Consider the following 20442-nt stretch of genomic DNA (forward strand, 5'->3'; position numbering starts at 1 on the left):
CATTCCCCTGTACCATCTGTCTCCCAAATGCTTCCAAAACACATCCAGATGAAAGTAAGGAAGAACAGCATTCTGTTCTTTCCATCAGCAAGCAGGAGAGACTGTGAACCAAGTATGGAGCTATGGTGGCCATTCCTGGAGGAACTTGACAGAAGTGGGTGGCAGAGGCCCTCCAATAATGTGGAGCAGACTGGCTAACATGGGGCCAGATTCCCAGCTTAGCCACTGCTAAACTCAACCCCTGAGAAAGCGGTTCTGTCTGCTGCCTGTGGTCACTGCGATCACAGCGCGATGCCATTTACCCACCTGGCAAGGTAAGGCGACTTGTGGAGCTGGTGCTCGGGGCTGGGGAGCCATGAGAGCGCTTCTTTGTGCCTGCAAAGAGGAAGAAGAGGATGAGGAAAAGTAGGATTGTGGACAAACTTCTCAGACAGGTAAATGAGCTCTAAAATGTTCTCAGGTGATCCAAAAGTCTGGGTCTGGAAATGTTTGGAAGAAGGCTGGGTGAGGTTGTAAGCAGCGTGTGTATTCCGTGGTCCAGAAAAGCCAGGAGTGCAGCCTCGACGCCTGCGCGTGAGGTCGCTCTCAGTCTCCCGGTTGGCGGGCTGGGATGTCGGGGACCAACACACCACTGAGCAGGGCTGCACTGAGACTCTCCAGGGAAACTTGCTGAGTAAGCGGCAGCGTGAGCGCCTGCCCCAGAGGTCCTGGCTTCCTGGGGCCAGGGTGGAGCTCCAGCATCAGGACTGCTAAGGCCCCCAGAGGATCCCAATGTGCACCAGGGCAAAGAATCCTGAACTTAGGGACGTTCTGAACTTAGGATCAAGGAATCAGGGGTTTGCCCCAGCTTTGTCCCTTCACTCCCTATTGGGCCTTAAATATGTTAACTTGGTTTCTTGGAAGCTCAGGTCTTCATCTGCAAAAGGAGGGAAATAACAATGATTTGAAAGTGTGCTGGTGAGGACTGAAGTAGCCAAGGTGTGTGAGAGCGCTCAGGGAGTGTGGGAGACCACACAGATGCTAGGGTGCTGGGGTCCCCCCCGATCCCGAAGCTGGCAATGGAGTTCCTATTAGGAAGGGAATATCTTCGTTCATGCAAACAGTTGAGGGGCTCTGTGGGAATGAGAAGGCAGCCCCTAGTATGTGGATCAGGAAAGAGAGAGCAAATTAAAGAGGGCTGAATTGTTCTGCAAAAGGACATTTGTGTGTGTGTGTGTGTGTGTGTGCGTGTGTGTACAAACATATACCCATACATATTTTATTTTATATATAAACTAGGGGCCCGGTGCACAAAATTCGTACACAGATAGGGTCCCTAGCAGCTGCCGCCTGCTGTCTGGGGCCTCCCTTTGTTCCATGCTGCCCCCTGGTGGTCAAACTCCAGGGGGGACGCTTTGTGTATTAGGCTTCTATATGTATAGATATGTACACACACACGCAATGTACATATATTTTATATCTAAATACAAATATTATTTATTGTTCATTCACTTCCTTAGTTTGCCATCCAAAGAGCCCCGGAGGCCGGAGGCCAGCAACATGGCAGGTGCCTGGAGGCTGAGCTGGCAGAAATGCAGACAATTCTTTTTTTCTTTGCATCTCTTTCCTTTTTTTTTTATTTTGTATTTAGGTTTTTTGTTGTTGTTTTTAGCTTTACAGAGACACTTCTTAGAGGAGTTACATGTTTCCATGTGAAGTGCTTTCTGGTACAAGTCCCCTGAATCTACCCACACTTTTCATAAAGTCTACTTGACATGCAGTGAATGCAGGTTTTATTAACTGGGAAAAGTCCTCCTGAGTCACCACAGTCCCAGGTGAAGATCACAGGTGACCCCTCAGAGGAAGCAGGAACTTGGAGTTGAAGGGGATGGGTAAGCTTTCCCTGCCCAAGTCCCTGTGAGGTGTGGAGAAATACACTTGGGATGGTGTTTGAGATTGTTTCATTGTAGTCTTCCGTGTTATCATTTATCATTATTGTTGTTATTATATTATTATTATTATTATTATTGGCAGTAGTAGTAGCCCTGTTCATAGTATTAGTAGTAGTAATAATAGTAAAAATAAAAAACAATCCAGATACCTCCAACCCACAGAAACTGCTCATTTGCCTGAGATGAGAGAAGCTGGCAGGACTTGTCGTGGCCCTTCTCCAGATCTCGGAGACGCCGTGATGTCAGAGTTGGTGGGGAACTCAGGGTCCCGACCTGCCTATGATTGATTAAACCCCCGGGTTGATTTTTATAAATGGCATCCACTGCCCTTTCCTGAAGCGGAATCCCCAAGGGATGGAGCCAGAGGTTCACCCATCAGCGCCTCTCCTAACCGGGAGTCACAGACAGGTAGCAGGCGGAATTGCATAAAATAATCCTGTTTGTAATTTCTCCAGGCCTTCAGGGGGCACCACTGGGGTGACCAGGTTCTAAGTCAGCCTCCCTCAGACTCCCCGGTAACTGAGGGGGGGCTCCTGAAATCATTTTCCACTCTGCAGCCACCGAATTACCGGCCACATTATTCAAAGTTCCATGTGTGGGAATAATACTCAGCTCAGTTTCCAAAACCTTTCCCTCTCCCTCCATTCCCCAGGAAAACATCAGAACCCGAGCTGGAGGATGCATGTCCAGACCAGCTTCCGGCCTGCTCTGCTGCTCCCAGCCGGCCTTGGCCTTGGGACACAGAGCTCACCCTGGGACTTGGTGTAGATCTCGCTCCCGTTGGTGACTCGGAATTCACCATCAGCGCTTTTCAATCCTGGCTGCATATTAGGAACATCAGGGGATTTTAAAGAAACTGTCGGATACCCAGGCCCTGCCCCCAGAAAGGCTGTTTTAATTGGTCTGGGGTAGAGCCTGGGCCTGGGCATTTTCAAAGTTCCTGAAAGACGTCTCTCTCAGCCCTCAGGGAGGCGTTCTTTCTTCTAAACAAGGGTGAGCAGTACCTCCATGGAATGATGTGAATCCTGTCAATGGCTGCCTTTCATTTTTATTTGTTTTTCCAGGAAACTCAGATCTAATTCATGACTTAGTGCTGGGCCCTGGGGGGCCTGTCAGCCTGGGTAGCTGCATGCTAACGAGCACCCGAGTCCATGCTGTCTACTTTCCTCTCCTCGCTGCCTGTGGTTTTATTCTGCTTCCTTAACCTTTCACAACAAACAAACAAAAACACAAGTTGGTTAAATGTATGTGATTTTAGAATTCTAAAATATTTTATAATTGAGGTCGGTAAAATGAAAACGAGTAAATACATCAGTGCGTCAACTAACCTTCATTATCCTCATCTATATTTAAAAACATCAATTTCTGTATGTATTTGTGAGGATCAAGTGGGAATACACACGTGAAAATGCTTGGCAAACTGTGCAGAGCAACATAATGTTTGTTATTTACATTCAAAAGAAAGGTGTGTGTGTGTGTGTGTGTGTGTGTGTGTGTGTGTGTGTGTAAAGTAGCTGGTATGTCATCTTTGGGAGAAAAGCACTTAAGGCAGCGGTTCTCAACCTGTGGGTCACACGACCCTTTCACAGGGGTCGCCTAACACCATCGGAAAACACATATATAATTACATATTGTTTTTGTGATTAATCACTATGCTTTAATTATGTTCAATCTGTAACAATGAAAATACATCCTGCATATCAGATATTTACATTACGATTCATAACAGTAGCAAAATTACAGTTATGAAGTAGCAACGAAAATAATTTTATGGTTGGGGGTCACCACAACATGAGGAACTGTATTAAAGGGTCGCGGCATTAGGAAGGTTGAGAACCACTGACTTAAGGTCATGAATTACATCGTCCTTGACCTACAGCATCTTAACGTCCAAAGAGTAAACAACCCAATCAGTCAGCTTGGGGCAGACATGTCATCGTCGAGGCTTGTGGGACTGGCAGTAACTCTTGACAAACGAATAGCTTTCAGATATTTCAAATTAATGTCCTTGGTTGGTTCAGCTAAAGGGCAATAAATGTAACTCATCAGGAGTTCTGGAAAAGAGGACAGTGATGGAAGTGACAAGCACCGCTGACCGCTTGGGGGCAACTACACACACCTGAGACTCAGGACGTGGGGTTAGCACTAAACCCCGGTGACTTGCAGTTTGACTTCAAACAAAGAATCTCCCTTTTGCCAAATGGGGTGGCCCGCCAAGCCCAAGCTTGCTGGGAAAGCATGATGTAAGAGCCCTGAGACCATGTGTCACCGTTAGTAATAGTCCAACAACAGCAATGTTGTTATGACATGAGCAGATCTCCCAGGCAGCGGCGGCTGCTGAAAGACTAAACTAGAAAAAGTACCTGTCAACCAGGCATCCTCCACCCCTCCCGGTTAGCAATGGCAAGGCTGCCCAATGGATATCCACAAGCTTCGATCCATCGTTATTGCTAAGAGCATCTACCAGCCTCTTCTCTGTGTTCCATTAGGGGTGTGGCGGACATCAGCGAGCCATCGCCCGGTGCCTTGGAACAAATCATCATTTTGCCCTTTCACGGTCTTGACAAAACAGCATCCAGAGAAGTCCACCTTCTGCTCAGGGCTGTGGGAGGCCTGAGAGTGTGAGGGCGTCCCGCTTGCCTGCGCTTCCCTGAGAGCTGCTCTCCGATAGTGTATTAATGAGAACGACGCATGCAGAGTCTTCAGTCACATTTTCCTCCACGATGCAAGCACCATCAGTACTATGCTTGCTTCTGTGAGACTTCACCTCCGTTCATCACACAGAACAATGATCAAAACCACCAGAGCGATTCAGACATGCGGCACTATGTACGGCTGAAGTAAGGCTGTCTTAATACTTGAGTATGCTTTGGAGTATATTAAAAACACACATTTTAATATGTGGCAAGCACAGCTGCTTTAGATGAACACCACAGCCCCCTTTGTCAGAAAAACAATCCAGTGGAATTACTACAGGAGCACCTGCCTTGCCGGCCTCTGAGCTTGCAGTTTGAAACATTGTAGCAAATTTGAATGAGCAGTCTGAAAAAACATTCACAACCTCTGGCCCAGTGATTGTAGATCTAAGACAGCGTTTCTCAACCTGTGGGTCGCGACCCCTTTGGGGGTCAGATGACCCTTTCACAAGGATCGCCTAAGACCATTGGAAAACACATATATAATTACATATTGTTTTTGTGATAAATCACTATGCTTTAATTATGTTCAATTTGTAACAATGAAAATACATCCTGCATATCAGATATTTACATAATGATTCATAACAATAGCAAAATTACAGTTATGAAGTAGCAAGGAAAATAATTTTATGGTTGGGGGTCACCACAACATGAGGAACTGTATTAAAGGGTCGCGGCATTAGGAAGGTTGAGAACCACTTATCTAAGAAATTTTTCCAGTGGAGATATTCAGAAATTCGACAAAGCCTTATGTACAAAGAGCTCCATTGCTACATTATTTACAGCTGACAAAAATAAAAGTGTGTAACTTAATTGTCCAACAGAGAGGTGGGTAAGTAAAATTGTGCTAGGGTCACAAAGCAAAATATTATGTTGCTATTTAAATTACATTAATAAAGAGGTATGTGGTGTGGTGTGTTTTTTTAATGGGACAATGCTAACAACCCCATATTATGTGGGTAAAAACCATAATACAAAATTAAATGCACTGTGCTGAATGGCCTCAACTGTGTAAAAATGTATAGCAAAACCCACAAGGAAGTACAGCAAAGAACTGACAGGGAATAATCACTGGATGGGGTATTACCGATGATTTTAATTTTACCATACTTCTTGATATGTTTCAAAATAAGTACTGTTTTTTCTTTAAGAAAAAAATTAAAAACACACATTTTAATATGTGGCAAGCACAGCTGCCTTAGATGAACACCACAGCCCCCTTTGTCAGAAAAACAATCCAGTGGAATTACTACAGGAGCAATAGGCCGGGTGGCCTGGGGAAGAGGGTGGTATTTGTGTAATACTCTCCATCACCACTAGGGGAGCCCCTCTTGGTGGCGGTCTGAAGGAGGAGAGCCGGTGCCACTTGTACGCCCACCACAGGGGTAAGGACCGTTCCCTGCTCAGACTCTGTATGTTCATGGCTGGAGAGAAGGAACATATTGCCAGGTAGCCCTCGCAAGAGGAGAAGGAAAAAAATGTTTGGAATTTGAAAACTAGCATCACAGGACTATAAACCGTAATATCATGGTACCCGGAAGAACACTGAACATAGGGAAGCCAACCTAATTCCATGGCTGCCGGCATTTCTGACACCTCCCAGGAGCTTCGGATAGCCCATCCACCTCAAAAGAGATCATCTGAGGCACGATACACCGTGTGTGCCTTCCAGTGTGCCGGCGAACGCACTAGTACTTGGGCACCGCGTGGCGTTTGGAGGAATGCGAAGGGGATGGATTGCTGAGTAAGTTCAGACAGCCCCACATCTGGGACAGAACACAGACAACCAGGAAAAACATTAAGAGAACAAACAGCCTTTTCATTTTTCGAATTCCAAACCAGAGGTGAACGCCTTGTTTTTATTTGGTATCAGAAGAACATACAGGTATGTATTCATTGCTGGTTGCCAGGGGGGAGTGTGCATAGAGGACCCGTCAGCTCCTCTGTGCAATAAAGACAACAGACACGGGACTTGCGGAGAGCAGTTAGCACACTCTGTTTTACATGAGTCCCTATGTTTAGTTTTTGCATTTGGAGATGTAACACCATGACATTTGAGATAGTTTCCGTACAAGCCAGTATGTCAGGGAACAAAACATTCTTGTTTAGAATAAATGGCCGTTCTCTTGCCCTTTGATATACAAATGTGAATCACAACCTGCCTTTTATCTGCTTGGAACATATTTCACATCGTTGAAGTCCATTCTATCGCTGCCATAAAACAGAGAACAGTCCATTTCGCCATCTTCCCTTGCAGAGGAGCATTCTGAGAACACACCCAGAGATCCCTTCCTGGTTCCGCCAAAGAACTAGTCACTTGGCATGATCTGAATTGAGGTTTGGGGTTTGGTTTCTGCTTGCCTCCCTCTTTTGAATCTTGACAAGCATTTTGACATTCATCCAGGCAGTTCCCACAAATCCAGCTGAACAACAGCATAATCCAAGGCTGAGATGAGCTGATCTACCCATTCACATACGGCCAGCGCCCTCATTAGGAGAGTGTGCACACCAGGGTGAGGGCCGCCATCCAAAGGAGAAAACCCTGTTACAGCAAAAGCTGTGCTCTGCGCAGAGGAAGATGCGAACAGCATTACACTGGCCTGAAGTGACTCTCCTGGCTTTGGGAAACTGAGTTCCCATGAGGATTCCCTTTTCCTGCTTCCCTTTCCCACTCTGGTCCCTCTTCCCTGACTCCTCCTACCCAACATTCCCCCAGGAGGATTACACAGGAACCAGATGCAGTTGTTTTCCCCATCATTTTGTGTTTCCCATCATGTGCTAAGACAACACTGCAAGCAGAATGGCGTGCCTTGTCAGAGGCAAAAGAAGAAATTTGCAAAAATGAGAAGAAAAGAAGGGAAAGGTCAGAGGAAGGGTATGAAAAAGAGAGAGGGCTCTTAAATTAGGGGAGGGGAGAAATCTGGCTGGACAGTGGGCCCCAGAGCTGATAAAATCCTACCCGACCTCTACAAATAAAAATAGCAAACGCTTTTTAAAACTTTTTACAGCATATAAAATTGTATAAAAATATCAGCAAAGCAAGAAAAAGGAAAATGTACTAGACTCTGCAGTTCTACCTCAAGCATCAGTTGCTGGGCAATACCTCTGGTCTTTACTAGAAAGCTATTTGGGTGTATTTGGGTGTGTGACTGTATTTCTGTGGCATCACACATACACCCAAAGACAAAGACGCTGGTACACAAACCCCCACCGCAAGATAGATCACGACAGAGAAGCAAAGACTACAACGACCTGCCATTCTAAAGCTATTGGGTTTTAATGGGCTTTATTTAAATGAGTTACCCTGCACCATGGCGTGAATGAGAAATGCTTCTGTAGCAACCAGGAAGATTTATGGGCGAGGCTCAGGAATCCTGGCTGAAGCTAACAAAGCCAAGAGCCTCCACCACGGCACTGAGCTGCCTACTACAGCCCCCAGATACCCCTGGAGATGTCAGGGTTCAATCCACAGAAGCCAGAGCAAATGTAAATTCATTTCAAATACATCTGCCAGTATTTTAACAAAACAACAACAACGGGTGAGGTGGGGGCATGGGTTCAAATAATCAGGAATAAATAGTAAGGGGACTTTCATGAGTTTCAGTCTGGGTTCCCAGTGCATCCCACTCTTGTTTAAGTAAAGACAAATGTTCTTCTGATGAAGCAGTTCTTGCTTATTGCAGACTTTCCCGGAGCATCCGGCTTGTACAAATGTCCAGTGAGATCATCCAGAGGACCACTCCCATTTGTCTGACTTCCCTGGACCCAAATTCACTTCTCTGATGAACTCGGCCTCATGTCCTAGATGGCTGTTTCCATTCTAATTCTAGTGGCACCTCTATGACCATCAGTGCCTTTGATGAGAGGAAACCCTAACCCCTGAAATGTGAACTTGGCAGATAAAGTGTCTCTTGGTTCTCGAGGGATATTTCATAGCAATAGTGCTGTTCATTACAGCTTTTCCATTAAGTTCATTTTCTAAATGATAATGGGGCCTTTTCCTCATGGATCCGTGTTGATGAATTGCAAGTATGACTTTGCATTTATTCACTCGTGAGACCCAATATAATATCCTTAGTGCAGCGTTATGTTCTTTAATGTCCAGTTCTGTTGTGATTCAGAGTTGCACCGACCATGGCATCGGCAGAGCAAAACTGGGCACGATTCACGCCCCCCCCCCACAAGGCACGTATGGAATCTCTCTTTGCTCTAAGAGAGTCCATTTGGGGTTCTAAATGCTTCAGCTTGAATTTATAAATAAATCCACTGGATTGGTGTTATCACCCCTTTGGAAGAGCATTTTCAGAAGAACCTTGTTTTGTATTTGTTGTTGTTTTTCTTAAATCCAAAAGCCATAGAGAAATTTTTATCTTTTCATAAACTTGGCTCTGACAATGTTCCCCCAAATGACCTGCAATTTCCCAACCCTCATGAAAAGCTGCTGTGTTACTAGCTGTATCTGCATACACTTAGAGCACAAGCCTTTAGCAATATGCTTGGCATATGGAAGACGTCAACTAAGTCTCCAGGTAAATTTGGACTTAATTTGCACTCCCAGGTGGACAGTGGGATTCAGCTGGACAGTTCTCCATGTGCCCCCTGAAGACGGGATGCCAGGCGCCATGGTGAACCCACAGCGATTCCTGGTGGAATGTGTGGGGACCTTGGTATTAGAACGAAATTTCCAATTGAGAAAATAAAAAGTTCCTGGATTCCCTAAATCCCTCTGCATACATAGGCTTTAACCTCAGAATCTTCTCTGTCTCATTATGAGAAAAAGATTTTTTGTGCTTTTTTTCTTTTGTTTTCCCCAATTTCCATGGGGAATGTTATCAAGTAATTCCTATCATGTAAGTCTCTGATCAAGGGTTAAGAATACAAGAAAATATATTATACAGGGCACCCCCCAAAAAATGTATACACGCCTTAACAGCTGATAGCTCAATTTTGAAAATGAAATATATTTTAATAAACATTGCCTTTATAATTATTCCAAGAGTGTGTATATATTTTTTAGGGAGACCCTATATATTCTATCTAGCTATCATCTATCTATCTATCTATCTATCTATCTATCTATCTATCTATCTATCATCTTTGTATCTATCATCTATGTATCTAAAGAAAGGTGATCCACAATAGAAGTGGCACTAAAAGACCAGTATCTTTACTCCTAAAATATGGGTCACAAAATTAGTCTCCATCCCTTTGCTGCTCTCTGTCTCACATCCTGTGATAACATTGCTCCTTATTTTCTACTTCCCACGTTTACTAAAGGCATGATTCCAAGTGGACACATAACATCATGGCTTTAATTCTGCAAAGGAAGTAAACAGGTACACTAGAGTATCCTTTGGCTCTGAGAGGATTAGGTATCATTTTATTGTTTAAGTATACCAGGTCCTTAATAGGATTCTGTCAGATGTTTTCAATGGCTTTTTAAAGCTCCAAGAATGAAATGGACAGCGGAAGAAAATCCATTTGAACTTAATGGGTTAGCAACGAGTCCCTTGTGCGCTACCATAAGCTGTTTGGTAGGGCTCATAACCCAAGAAAGGTTGGTGTAAATAAAAGACGGAACAAAGACCTCCCTACGGTAGGTCATTATGCCACAGAAACATGCCACATGAACAGAACTTGAATGCAGAGCTGTTTGGTAAAATGGGGACCCAAACTCCATTTGTCACTTATCCCCCAAGGACATGTAGAACTTGGTTTGTCAGCGGTGGGAATGTCCCTATGCTTTCCCCACGTACCAGTCAACTCTTAATTCCAGTGTGTGAGCCCTTCCTTTCAATGAGACAACACAACACACAGTAAGATGCCGCAATCCGAGTGATGGAAGGATGTGTGTCCCGTATCACTGCTCAACTTGGAGGAAGTTGTTTCAAGAGAACCAACAGACCATAGAAAGTGGGCTAGAGTTTCAGAGAAGTTGTTAATCCAGTCAATACGGACTTGGAATCATTATTTTAATGTTTTATCTGCTCCAGTAGCAATTCCTTGCATAATAACACATTGTTTTATGTTTTCAAAAAAATAGATCATTCTGCATTTTTACTCAATGTCCTTTCAAAACAGTTTTTAAAAGAATTTATAAATAAAAGTTACATGGAGCTTTTATTTTCCCACACAGAGAGTTCTAAGCAGAGTTCTTTCTATACTGAATGAAATTCTGTTCCCATTCCCTTTTCAGCTAATGAAGTATATTTTCATTCTATTGGTGCTAGGAAAAAAAATGGCTATATTCCTATGTCTTTTTTTTAAATAGTGTTTAGTCTTTCTCATTAGAGTATAAAAGGGAAGCTGTAGGCTTTCTATTAGGACTGGCTGCAAAGCTCAGCATACAAAAATATGGAATAGATTTGAGGTAAAAGGTCAGGTTCCAAGTCAAGTACTGGATGTATTCCATCCCTATACCAGACCAGAACACCTCTAAGACCACAGTTTGCAAACTGATGTCCCCCAGATTGAATGCAAGTCATAGGCACATTTTCTCTGACCAGCACAGTCTTTGTAAGTTTCTGAATTAGTTGCCAATATTTAAAATTTTGAAGAGGGTTCCTATAAAATCTTTATTTATCAAGACCCCCATTCCTGCCCACTGGTGTGGCTCAGTGGTTGAGCATCGACCCATGAACCAAGAGGTCATTGGTTCAATTCCCAGTCAGGGCATATGCCCGGGTTGTGGGCTCAATCCCTGGTAAGGGGCATGCAGGAGACAGCCCATCGATGTTTCTCTCTCATCAATGTTTCTATCTCTTTATCCCTCTCCCTCTAAAATCAATAACATATTTTTAAAGGCCCCCCACTCCTACACATCACTGATCCCATAACTGACTAGCAGCTGTCCCCTTGAGACAGGACTCTTAACTCCTCCCTCTCCCTGCCTCTCTTTCCTGCATCCCTAACACCAAGGCCCATTATGAATTGCCAGCTATCGCAATAACTCTGATAGCTATGGCTTGCTTTGCTATGGCCCTGGTTGAATTTGTGACCACCTTGTTTACTGTGGTCACTGTTGGGAAAGCAGGGGGAGGCTCCGAAAATGTGTGTGATTCCCAGGCAAAATGTAAAACTGCCCGAAGAACCCTGTTCCAATATCAGTGTGCCACAGGCATGCGCAACAGGGTTCTTCAGGCCTTTCTGTGGGGAAGGTCTCAGTGAGGCAAAGGCGTTGCAGACCACAAACATAGCCCCCCTATTTAAGGCTGAAGAAATGCCAACATCTTGCCTTAGTGAAAGGATTTTTAAATGTTTGTTTTTGTGCTTTTGTAAATGTAGGAATTAAATGCGCAATGGGGAACACCCTCGGGTTTAGCATAGAGCCCTCTCTTCCTATTACGAATCCCACTCGTTCATGCGGATCCATGTGACTCCCCTTGGGAGGGACTCACATATTCCTTTGTGAACCACAACCACGTCTTCAGAATCAGTTTCATCCAAATCACACCATTTAGGCCCATAAAATTGCTTTCCCAGCATTCCACTGGGTCTCGTCTGTCTTGCTTTCAGGGGGCTGTGTCTTGATTCTCTTTCCAGACTACCTCTTATTCTTGATCTGTGCTGTGAATCATCTCCTATTGGGTACCTCTAAAGGCTCACTAAAATGAACAGAATTCTCTGCCACATCTCCCTGCTACAAAGGCCCTCAGCACTTCCAGGAATAGACAGAAGAGCAATTAAGTCACAGCACAGATCACCAAAAGAAGAGGACCCGCCAGTGGCCACAATGTCAACAACCACTCAGCGACGATGCTACCCAGTGAAACTCTGGGTGTCCACCTAAACAGCATGGTCATCAGCAGAAACATTCAGGTTCTTATGAACGAATACACAGGTAAATTAAGCATCAAAGAAAGATTGCTATAGGAAACATCTTTTTTTATAAAACAAAAAGAATCTCATAGCATATAGATGGAAAGGAAAGCCTAAGAACAATTTTTTAAGTCTGCAGGGAACCTGGCGAAAAAAAGAATGTTCCTGGCTCCGGAAAGGGGCAACCAGAGGCTGGGAGGGACGCCGGCCCGGCTGTCTCCACCATCGGCAGCCCGTGCTAAAATCACGACGTGAAGTAACGGCATGGGCAGTAATAAAACGGCAACTGCTGTGTGTGGCCTCTTCAGGCCTTTCTCAGCATCTCCATGATGTCCACTGTCATCAGGCCAGACGGGTGCCTTGAAAGCCAGGGCATTAGCAAAGGATTCTGAGGAAGTCCCTTCATGTTTTGGTTCTGTTTGTGCAAAATCTCAAGTGGTTTTGTTTGCTGGGGTTTGGGGGATAAGGACCATCTCCCAGAGTTCTAAGGCCCCCAAGCCAGCTCCCAGCCAGTCATCTGGGAGGAGATGGCATGAGACAAGGCCAAGTGTGGGGGGCTTGTGTTTGAAAGTTGCACGCCATCCCCAGCTTTGTGGAAGGAGGAGAAGGAGGAGAATGAAGAAGCTCAGCTAAAATGATGCAAGACATTGGCAGCCTCTCTTATTGTCTGGGAGGTGCTTTTTACTCTTCTGAATCTGAAAAAAAGAAAAAGAAAAAGAAGAGTGTCAATGCTGCCTTTCCCCCCCTTCTCCACCCACCAGGTCTGAAGAGAAGAAAATCTGAGGGGCAAAAAGGAGGGGGGGGGCATCAACTAAACATTTCAAGGCTAGTCGTGGCTGTCTCCTTTGTAGCATAATCGCTCTATTCATAAAGGGAAAATCTCAGTGGAGAATGGTAAACACAGATCACGTTTGAAACCTTACCAATCACTTGAAACTAGATCACCAAACATTTGGCTTGTGCAATATGGATATTAAGACACCTGATTTTGCCATCAAGATGACAGTGATGGCCAACTCTAGTCCATCTGCTTCAGAGGTCAGATTCATCTAATGTCAACAATTTCAATGCCAAAAGCAATGTCCCTCTATCACAGGGATGGGGAACGCTTGGCCCTGGGGCTATATAAGGCCCACAAAATCATTTGGTCTGACCCTGCCAAGACATTAGGGGTGAGTTCATTAAATGTTTGACCAAGTAGAGTGGGCTAATTTTTAAGTTGATAATTTTGTATGGCCTGCAAATGATGTTAAAAATATCCAAATGGCCCTTGGCAAAAAAAAGTTCTCCACCCATGCTCTATCAGAATTTTTGCCTCACCCTCAGAAGTTTCCCAAAATATTTAAAGCAAGATGTTAAATTCATTGTGCAGATGGGTACATCCCCTGAATTCTCCACTGGACCCAGAGTGAGGTAGGAGAGGACGAAGACACAGATGAGAGAGGACCAAGTGAATGGGAATAGACAATATTGGATTTTTCCCACTGGCCTACTCTTTAACACGTAACCTCAATGAACTTAGGACAGAATTTTATAAAAGCAGGCAAACAAACAAGAACCACTATTTTATTGCTTCCCATGTGTGCTGCATGCTCTGCACACCCTCATGTCTCAGAGTTAGGAGGGTTTCCTCCAGTGCAGGGCTCCAAAGGGATGGGGGACTTTAAGAAGAATAACACCATCATCTACAGAGATGTTAGGAGTCCTTAGAGGACAAGGAAAGTTCCCCACTCAGAGTTAAAGTGTAAGATACTCTCCTAAATAAGACTTAGTCTAAGTCAGGGAGCAAACTCGTTGAGGGACAGGACAACCCTTCCTGATCTATTAATTACAGTGGAGTCTCAATTTTCCTGGGGCCATTGAGCCAGGCCTCTTTCTCCATTCTGGTGTATGTTTACCCTCCATTAGCACCTTCACCCATCTGGGAGAAATAACGGAAAAAAGAAAAACTTCCAACCAATCACTGCACTCTGACACTAGCATTACCAGTGAGGGAAATTGCCCGTCTCATCGCTGGATCTTGTCAGAGAGGGAAAAGGGAAACACAAGCTGAAATCAAGGGTTAGAAAATTTCCACTGTGTCTGCTTTTCTTTGCAAAGCTTGGTCCACATCGGATCTGCCAGATGGGACTCCTCGGTTCTCTGGCCCTGTCAGCAGTTTGAGGTCATATGTAATAAGACTCCTTTTAGATGGTCATCATGGTACTAACCATCTTAGGAGATGTCCCAAGGCCCTCGAATGTAAAACCCAATTTTGCTATGATGATATAAGGCTAGTTTAATTTTTAAGTAAATGACCAATTGGTTGAAAGGAAACCAGGGGAAGATACCTGGAGATGGCTGACCTGGACCACTGTTACACCCAAGGCGTCTCAAGTATCCAATAAGGAAAGAGTGTCTCCTTCATGTAGTCTGGGTTAGTAGAGACCCGCTGTCTAGACTGTTGGGTCCCAGAGATGGAAAGAGGGCCATCTGGGGTGTTAATGGCCACTAGGAGAAGATGATCCTCCTTTTCTAGTCATTGCTTATGAGAGAGGTGGTGGAGTGGCTGCTATGGATCTTCACCCTCCCTCCTCCACCTCCAGGGATGGAGGGAAAGAGTTGGTCAAGAAGCAGAGGGAAGGGGTAAGTAAAGGAAGCTTGTATATTTGAGCTGTGTCTGTGTTCATTGTCATGAAGTACAACCAACAGTGAAAGAACAAGAGGCAGATATTTCATAGCTGAGACTGTGGCCTGAGTGACCATCCCTAGTTTTCTCAAACACATGCATTCTCTACTGCAGCGGTTCTCAATCTGTGGGTCATGACCCCTTTGGGGGTTGAACGACCCTTTCAGGGAGGTTGCCTGACACCATCGGAAAACACATATATAATTACATATTGTTTTTGTGATTAATCACTATGCTTTAATTATGTTCAATTTGTAACAATGAAATTGGGGGTCACCACAATATGAGGAACTGTATTAAAGGGTCGCAGCATTAGGAAGATTGAGAACCACTGCTCTAAAGTAACTTTTGTCTATGAATCTCTTACTTACTCCAAGGAAACTAGTGTCATAGCTATCTGCAGGGAGAAGTTTCAACCAGACTCCTTGACTAGGCAAGAAATATCTTATTTATCTTTATAACTGTCCTTACATGTAGTGCAATGCCTGACCCATAGCAGATGCTCAACAAATATTTTTTAATTGAAAGGAAGTAAATTAAATAAGCATGAGGCAGATGGGACAGATATAGGCATAATGATGAGTAGGGAGTTGCTCTCCATTCTTTTTCTCATGTTGACTTTTATTACATTAAAAAGAAAATCATAAGTACACTGACTTTTATTTTATTCAATTGCAAAGCATGATATGTCAAAAATTTATATTTCCTATAAAGAAATAGCCTCACTACCAGTGGCTTTGTGTGGGATAAATCTCCTGGAGAAGGTGCACCTGCTATGCAGACAGCTGTGACAGAGTTTGTAAATCACAACTGCCCCTCTCCTTACTCCATAACTCTTCTCTTGAACTTCAAATGTCCTACACTTGCTTTGTTATATTTTGGTTTTGTGTATTTGTTTTCAATTTAAACTAAAATTGCAGAAGCATTTTAAACTCAAGTTGGGTGAGACTACAATGCATATGAAAATGAGGATCTTAAGACAATGTATAAGAAGCCACTCTGTGTTTAACTGAGCTACATGACTACTAGTATTTTTGTTATTGCTGCTTTGAATTCCATTAACTGTAAATATATGTTGGCTTTTAGGAAGCCACAAAAAGTAGTTCAACTCACCCACCCTTTTAAGAGTGATTGAAGAGCCAAAATGGAAAGTATTTTCACCCAACATGAAATAATTCAGGAAAGGATCTGAGCAAGGTCAATTCCCTTTCCCTCCCCTTGACAAGACTTCTGACATCTCACAAAGGGGCAGCCACCGGGGCTCTGAAGCCTCAAGTGTGTGGTTGTATAAATTCACCAAAATGTATCTACTCTGAGGGCCTGAGTAGTGAAGAATGTTTCAGCAACTTGATTTAGAGAAATGGGAGATGGAGATTTACAACAACGTGGCCCTGTTGGTTTCACCCCTCCGTCCTCCTGCCGCAGGGAAGTGGAGATGCTGACCTAAACCATTTGATTTAAAGATCATTGTCTTAAGAAGCATCAAGTTCAAGTTAACATGACTTGAGTCTTAAAATGTGTTTACAGGTCATCATGTTTATTTCTAGATCACAAGTTGAGCATCTATGAGGTGGCCTCATAAGAATCTGGTACTGGACTTTAAAATTCTGTAAACACTTCTCATTTTTCTTGGGTTTGATTTTTTTTAAAGCCTAACTATTACCCAGACTCAAAGAAGTAAGCTGATTTGGCTGAGTCCCAGGAACTACCACAGCTGCCTCCCTGTAAAGTCAACTTTCTACAAAAACAACAAAGTGATATGGTAAGCTACAGGAAGAACGGTAAAAGCTAAAAGGAAAAAAAAAAGAATAAAATTGGGGAAGAATAGCCCAGCTGCTGTGGCTCAGTGGTTGAGCATCAACCTATGAACCAGGAGGTCAGGGTTCAATTCCCAGTCAGGGCACATGCCCAAGTTGTAGGCTCCGTCCCCTGTAGGGGGCGTGAAGGAGGCAGCGATCAATGAGTCTCATCATTGATGTTTCTATCTCTCTTCTTCGTCCTTCCTCTCTGAAATCAATAAAAAGATATTTAAAAACAAAACAAAACTGAAGAAAAATAAATGTGGTAAGACCAAATCCATTTTTAAACATCTAATAGAATTTCCATGGGGCTTATATGTGGGTCCTGGTTTTGTTTTGTTTTTAATGATGAGGAAATACTACACAAAACAAATAAACATTATTTTAGAAATAGTTGTTAGGATTTAGCCAGGCATAAATTTCAGTATTCTAGGTCAGAAGTATTAAACACCTATTTTAAATGGCTATAACCAAATACCCAAAAGTATGAATGCATGCTTACTCCTTGCCCTAATCAATAGAGGATATGATTATAGATAGTAAGATTATTCTAAATTAATTTCATTGCATATAATATCAATGCTATAGCCCTACTAGGATGGATGGATGGATGGATGGATGGATGGATGGATGGATGGATGGATGGGATAGATGATAGATAGATAGATACATGATAGATAGACAGACAAACAGATAGATTTGTGAGAATATAATTTCCTGAAACCTGCCTATGCTATCACCTTCTAAAATGTAACCATTTGATCCAAACATACAGAATAAGAACAGTACAAAGGATGGTAATTTTTAAGTCCAATCCTGTGTTCTTTCTTTGTCTTTCCTTTGACCTACACATGCATGCCATCACTGAGAATAATGATGATGTCAAACTTTTATTCTCTAATTTTTCTGCCTTCTCTCTTCCTTTACACAGCATGGGCTTTCTGTCCACACTTAAAATATGTGACTACCCAGAAATTTCACTTCTGGGTGTTTATCTGAGGAAACCCAAAACACTAAATTGAAAAGACATATATATCCATATGTTCATTGCATCATTATTTACAATAGCCAAGATATGGAAGCAACCAATCAGTAGATGAATGGATTAAGAAGAAATAGTGTATATAAATAATGGAATATGAGGCAGCCATAAAAAGGAATGAAATCTTGCTATCTGTAACAACATGGATGGACCTAGATGGTATTTTGTTAAGTGGACTAAGTCAGACAGAGAAAGACAAATGCCAGATGATTTCACTTATACGTACGTGGACTCGAAAACGAAATAAACACGCAGAACAGAAACAGATTCAGAGACACAGAGAACATTTTGACGGTTGCCAGATGGGAGGGGTTTGAGGGGTGGGTGAAAAAGGTGAAGGGATTAAGAAGTACAAGTTGGCAGTCACGGAAGAGTCATGGGGATGTAAAATACAGCAGAGGAAACATCGTCATTAAAACTGTGATAACTACGTACAGTGTCAGGTGGGCACTAGATTTCTCAGGGCGATCATATCGTAAGTTATATAAATGTCTAATCACTGGGTTGCACACATGAAACTAATATAATATTGTACATCAAATATAACTGAAAAATAAAAATATTTATTCTTAAAAATCTGTGAATAACTGTCTCTGCTCTTCAGTGCCCCCACTGCCCAAGGTATTTTACTGCTACCACTCTCTGCATGGAACACCTGGCGCTTTAACTCCTAAGGAAACAATTATAGCACTCAACTTTCCAGTTGCCCAAGGCCTGGCCCATTCTTAAGGGGTGTGAAAAGTCAGGCATCAGCAGCTCCCACCCCTCCTCTGGCTCAAGTGAGGGCAGAGCAGTCTGTACACAGAGCTCTGTTTCTGATCAGTCTCTGGACCAGGGGTGGGCAAACTGTTTGACTCGAGGGCCACAATGGGTTCTTAAACTGGACCGGAGGGCCGGAACAAAAGCATGGATGGAGTGTTTGTGTGAACTAATATAAATTCAAAGTAAACATCATTACATAAAAGGGTGCGGTCTTTTTTTTCAATAGTTTTATTCATTTCAAACGGGCCGGATCCGGCCCGCGGGCCGTAGTTTGCCCACGGCTGCCCTGGACCTCCTATGTGGGGAGCCACATGAAGCCAGAGACCAGAAACTCTAAGGAAGTCCTTCCGAGGAAGTTAAGTGAGGCTGGGATTCTAGACCTGAGACATTCTGACTGCTCTCTTCATGGTTTCTTCAATTTTATTAGTTCAGGAAAGGCAATAAAAGACTCAAAATGAATGAAATAAAAAAAACAACACCTTTTCTCATGTTTCTCACTGTGGCTCCAGGGTATAGAATAAAAATAGTGTATATTGTAGAGGGCTAATACTTATAAAACACAGCTGTCATCACTTGGAGACCAGGCTGCCCTGGGGTGGAGAATGCTAAGGATAAATACAGCGGGGAAGCTTCATTTCCCACTTGATATTGCATTTTTAACAGCTCTACTGGTATGTGGGTGTCTAGAAGAGAAATGGCATTAACAATGGAGATGTCGATGGCTCCTGGCTCTGCCACAAATTTATCTCAAGGGCAGCTGTTATTTTAAAGATTTTTCATAATGTTCATAGAGTATCTTTCGGTAAATGTATTGCTACTTGCGTTTCTCCAATCCCTTGCATAGAATCTGACAAAAATATGGTTTTTCTAGGGAGAAAACAGATAAATACTTATTACATGAATACTAAGAAGTTATTTTTTAGTCCTGAACATCAGTATTAAGAGAAAAAAAATCACATTTTCCCCAGTAGTTCCAAACTGCAATCCTCTCTGTCAAAATGGTTCCTTTAAAAATACAATTGCACATTAAGAGTGTAACAAAATGTCTAGAAGATAGAGTGAACCACTGAAAGCTATATACCAGTAATTGCAATGGAAATTGTTTTAAAAGATTAATTTTGTCATTAAGAAAGAGCACATAATATACTTTTATTTGACATTTCTACTATGTAGGTTTTTGATAAGAGACTGGATTCTAAAAAGCTCTGTTAAACAAATTGACTTTAGAAGTTTTATTTAGTACTAAAGGCCCAGCGCATGAAATCGTGCATGGGTAGGGTCCCTAGGCCTAGCCTGCAATCAGGGCCATCTTCCTCCACTCGCCAGTCCCCGCCACCACCCAACCTGGTTCCCCGTGGTTCCCCGTTCACCATGATCAGAGCCTGCGGCTGGGGGGGAGGGACCAAGAGGTCTTCCTTCTACCCACTCACCAGTCCCCATTCCTGCCCCACCGCCACCCACCCCTGTTCCTGGTTTGCCATCTGGTGATCCATCGGAGCCTATGGGTTGGGGGGAGGGACCGAGAGGTGGTCAATGCACCTCATAGCAACTGGTCGATCGGTCGTTCTGGTCATTATGCCGTTATGGTCGCTGGCCTTTTCTTATATAGGATAACACAATTTAATTTTTAAAAATTGATCAACCTTACATCATATAATATATTTAGAAACACATGTATATTACATATGTGTGTTTGTGTATATACATGTGTGTATATATGTAC

The 20442-nt window shown here is 43.2% G+C and overlaps 1 protein-coding gene across 6 annotated transcripts in view; it reads right to left on the bottom strand.

Annotated features, from left to right (window-relative positions):
• PDE1C (phosphodiesterase 1C) overlaps positions 1–20442 on the bottom strand; it is a 298902-nt gene that overhangs the window by 18629 nt on the left and 259831 nt on the right. For 4 of the 6 annotated variants that reach the window (XM_059712696.1, XM_059712698.1, XM_059712699.1 and 1 more), the window contains one exon: positions 307–375. The exons of 1 other annotated variant lie outside the window; for it this stretch is intronic. In XM_059712696.1, coding sequence (XP_059568679.1) covers positions 307–375 — 69 coding nt within the window. Of the gene's footprint in view, positions 1–306; positions 376–12499; positions 13144–20442 lie in introns of those variants that run through there. One more of the 6 variants, XM_059712700.1, reaches the window with a different exon arrangement.

The sequence above is a fragment of the Myotis daubentonii genome, chromosome 10 (assembly GCF_963259705.1).
Source record: "Myotis daubentonii chromosome 10, mMyoDau2.1, whole genome shotgun sequence".
Taxonomy (NCBI): Eukaryota; Metazoa; Chordata; class Mammalia; order Chiroptera; family Vespertilionidae; genus Myotis; species Myotis daubentonii.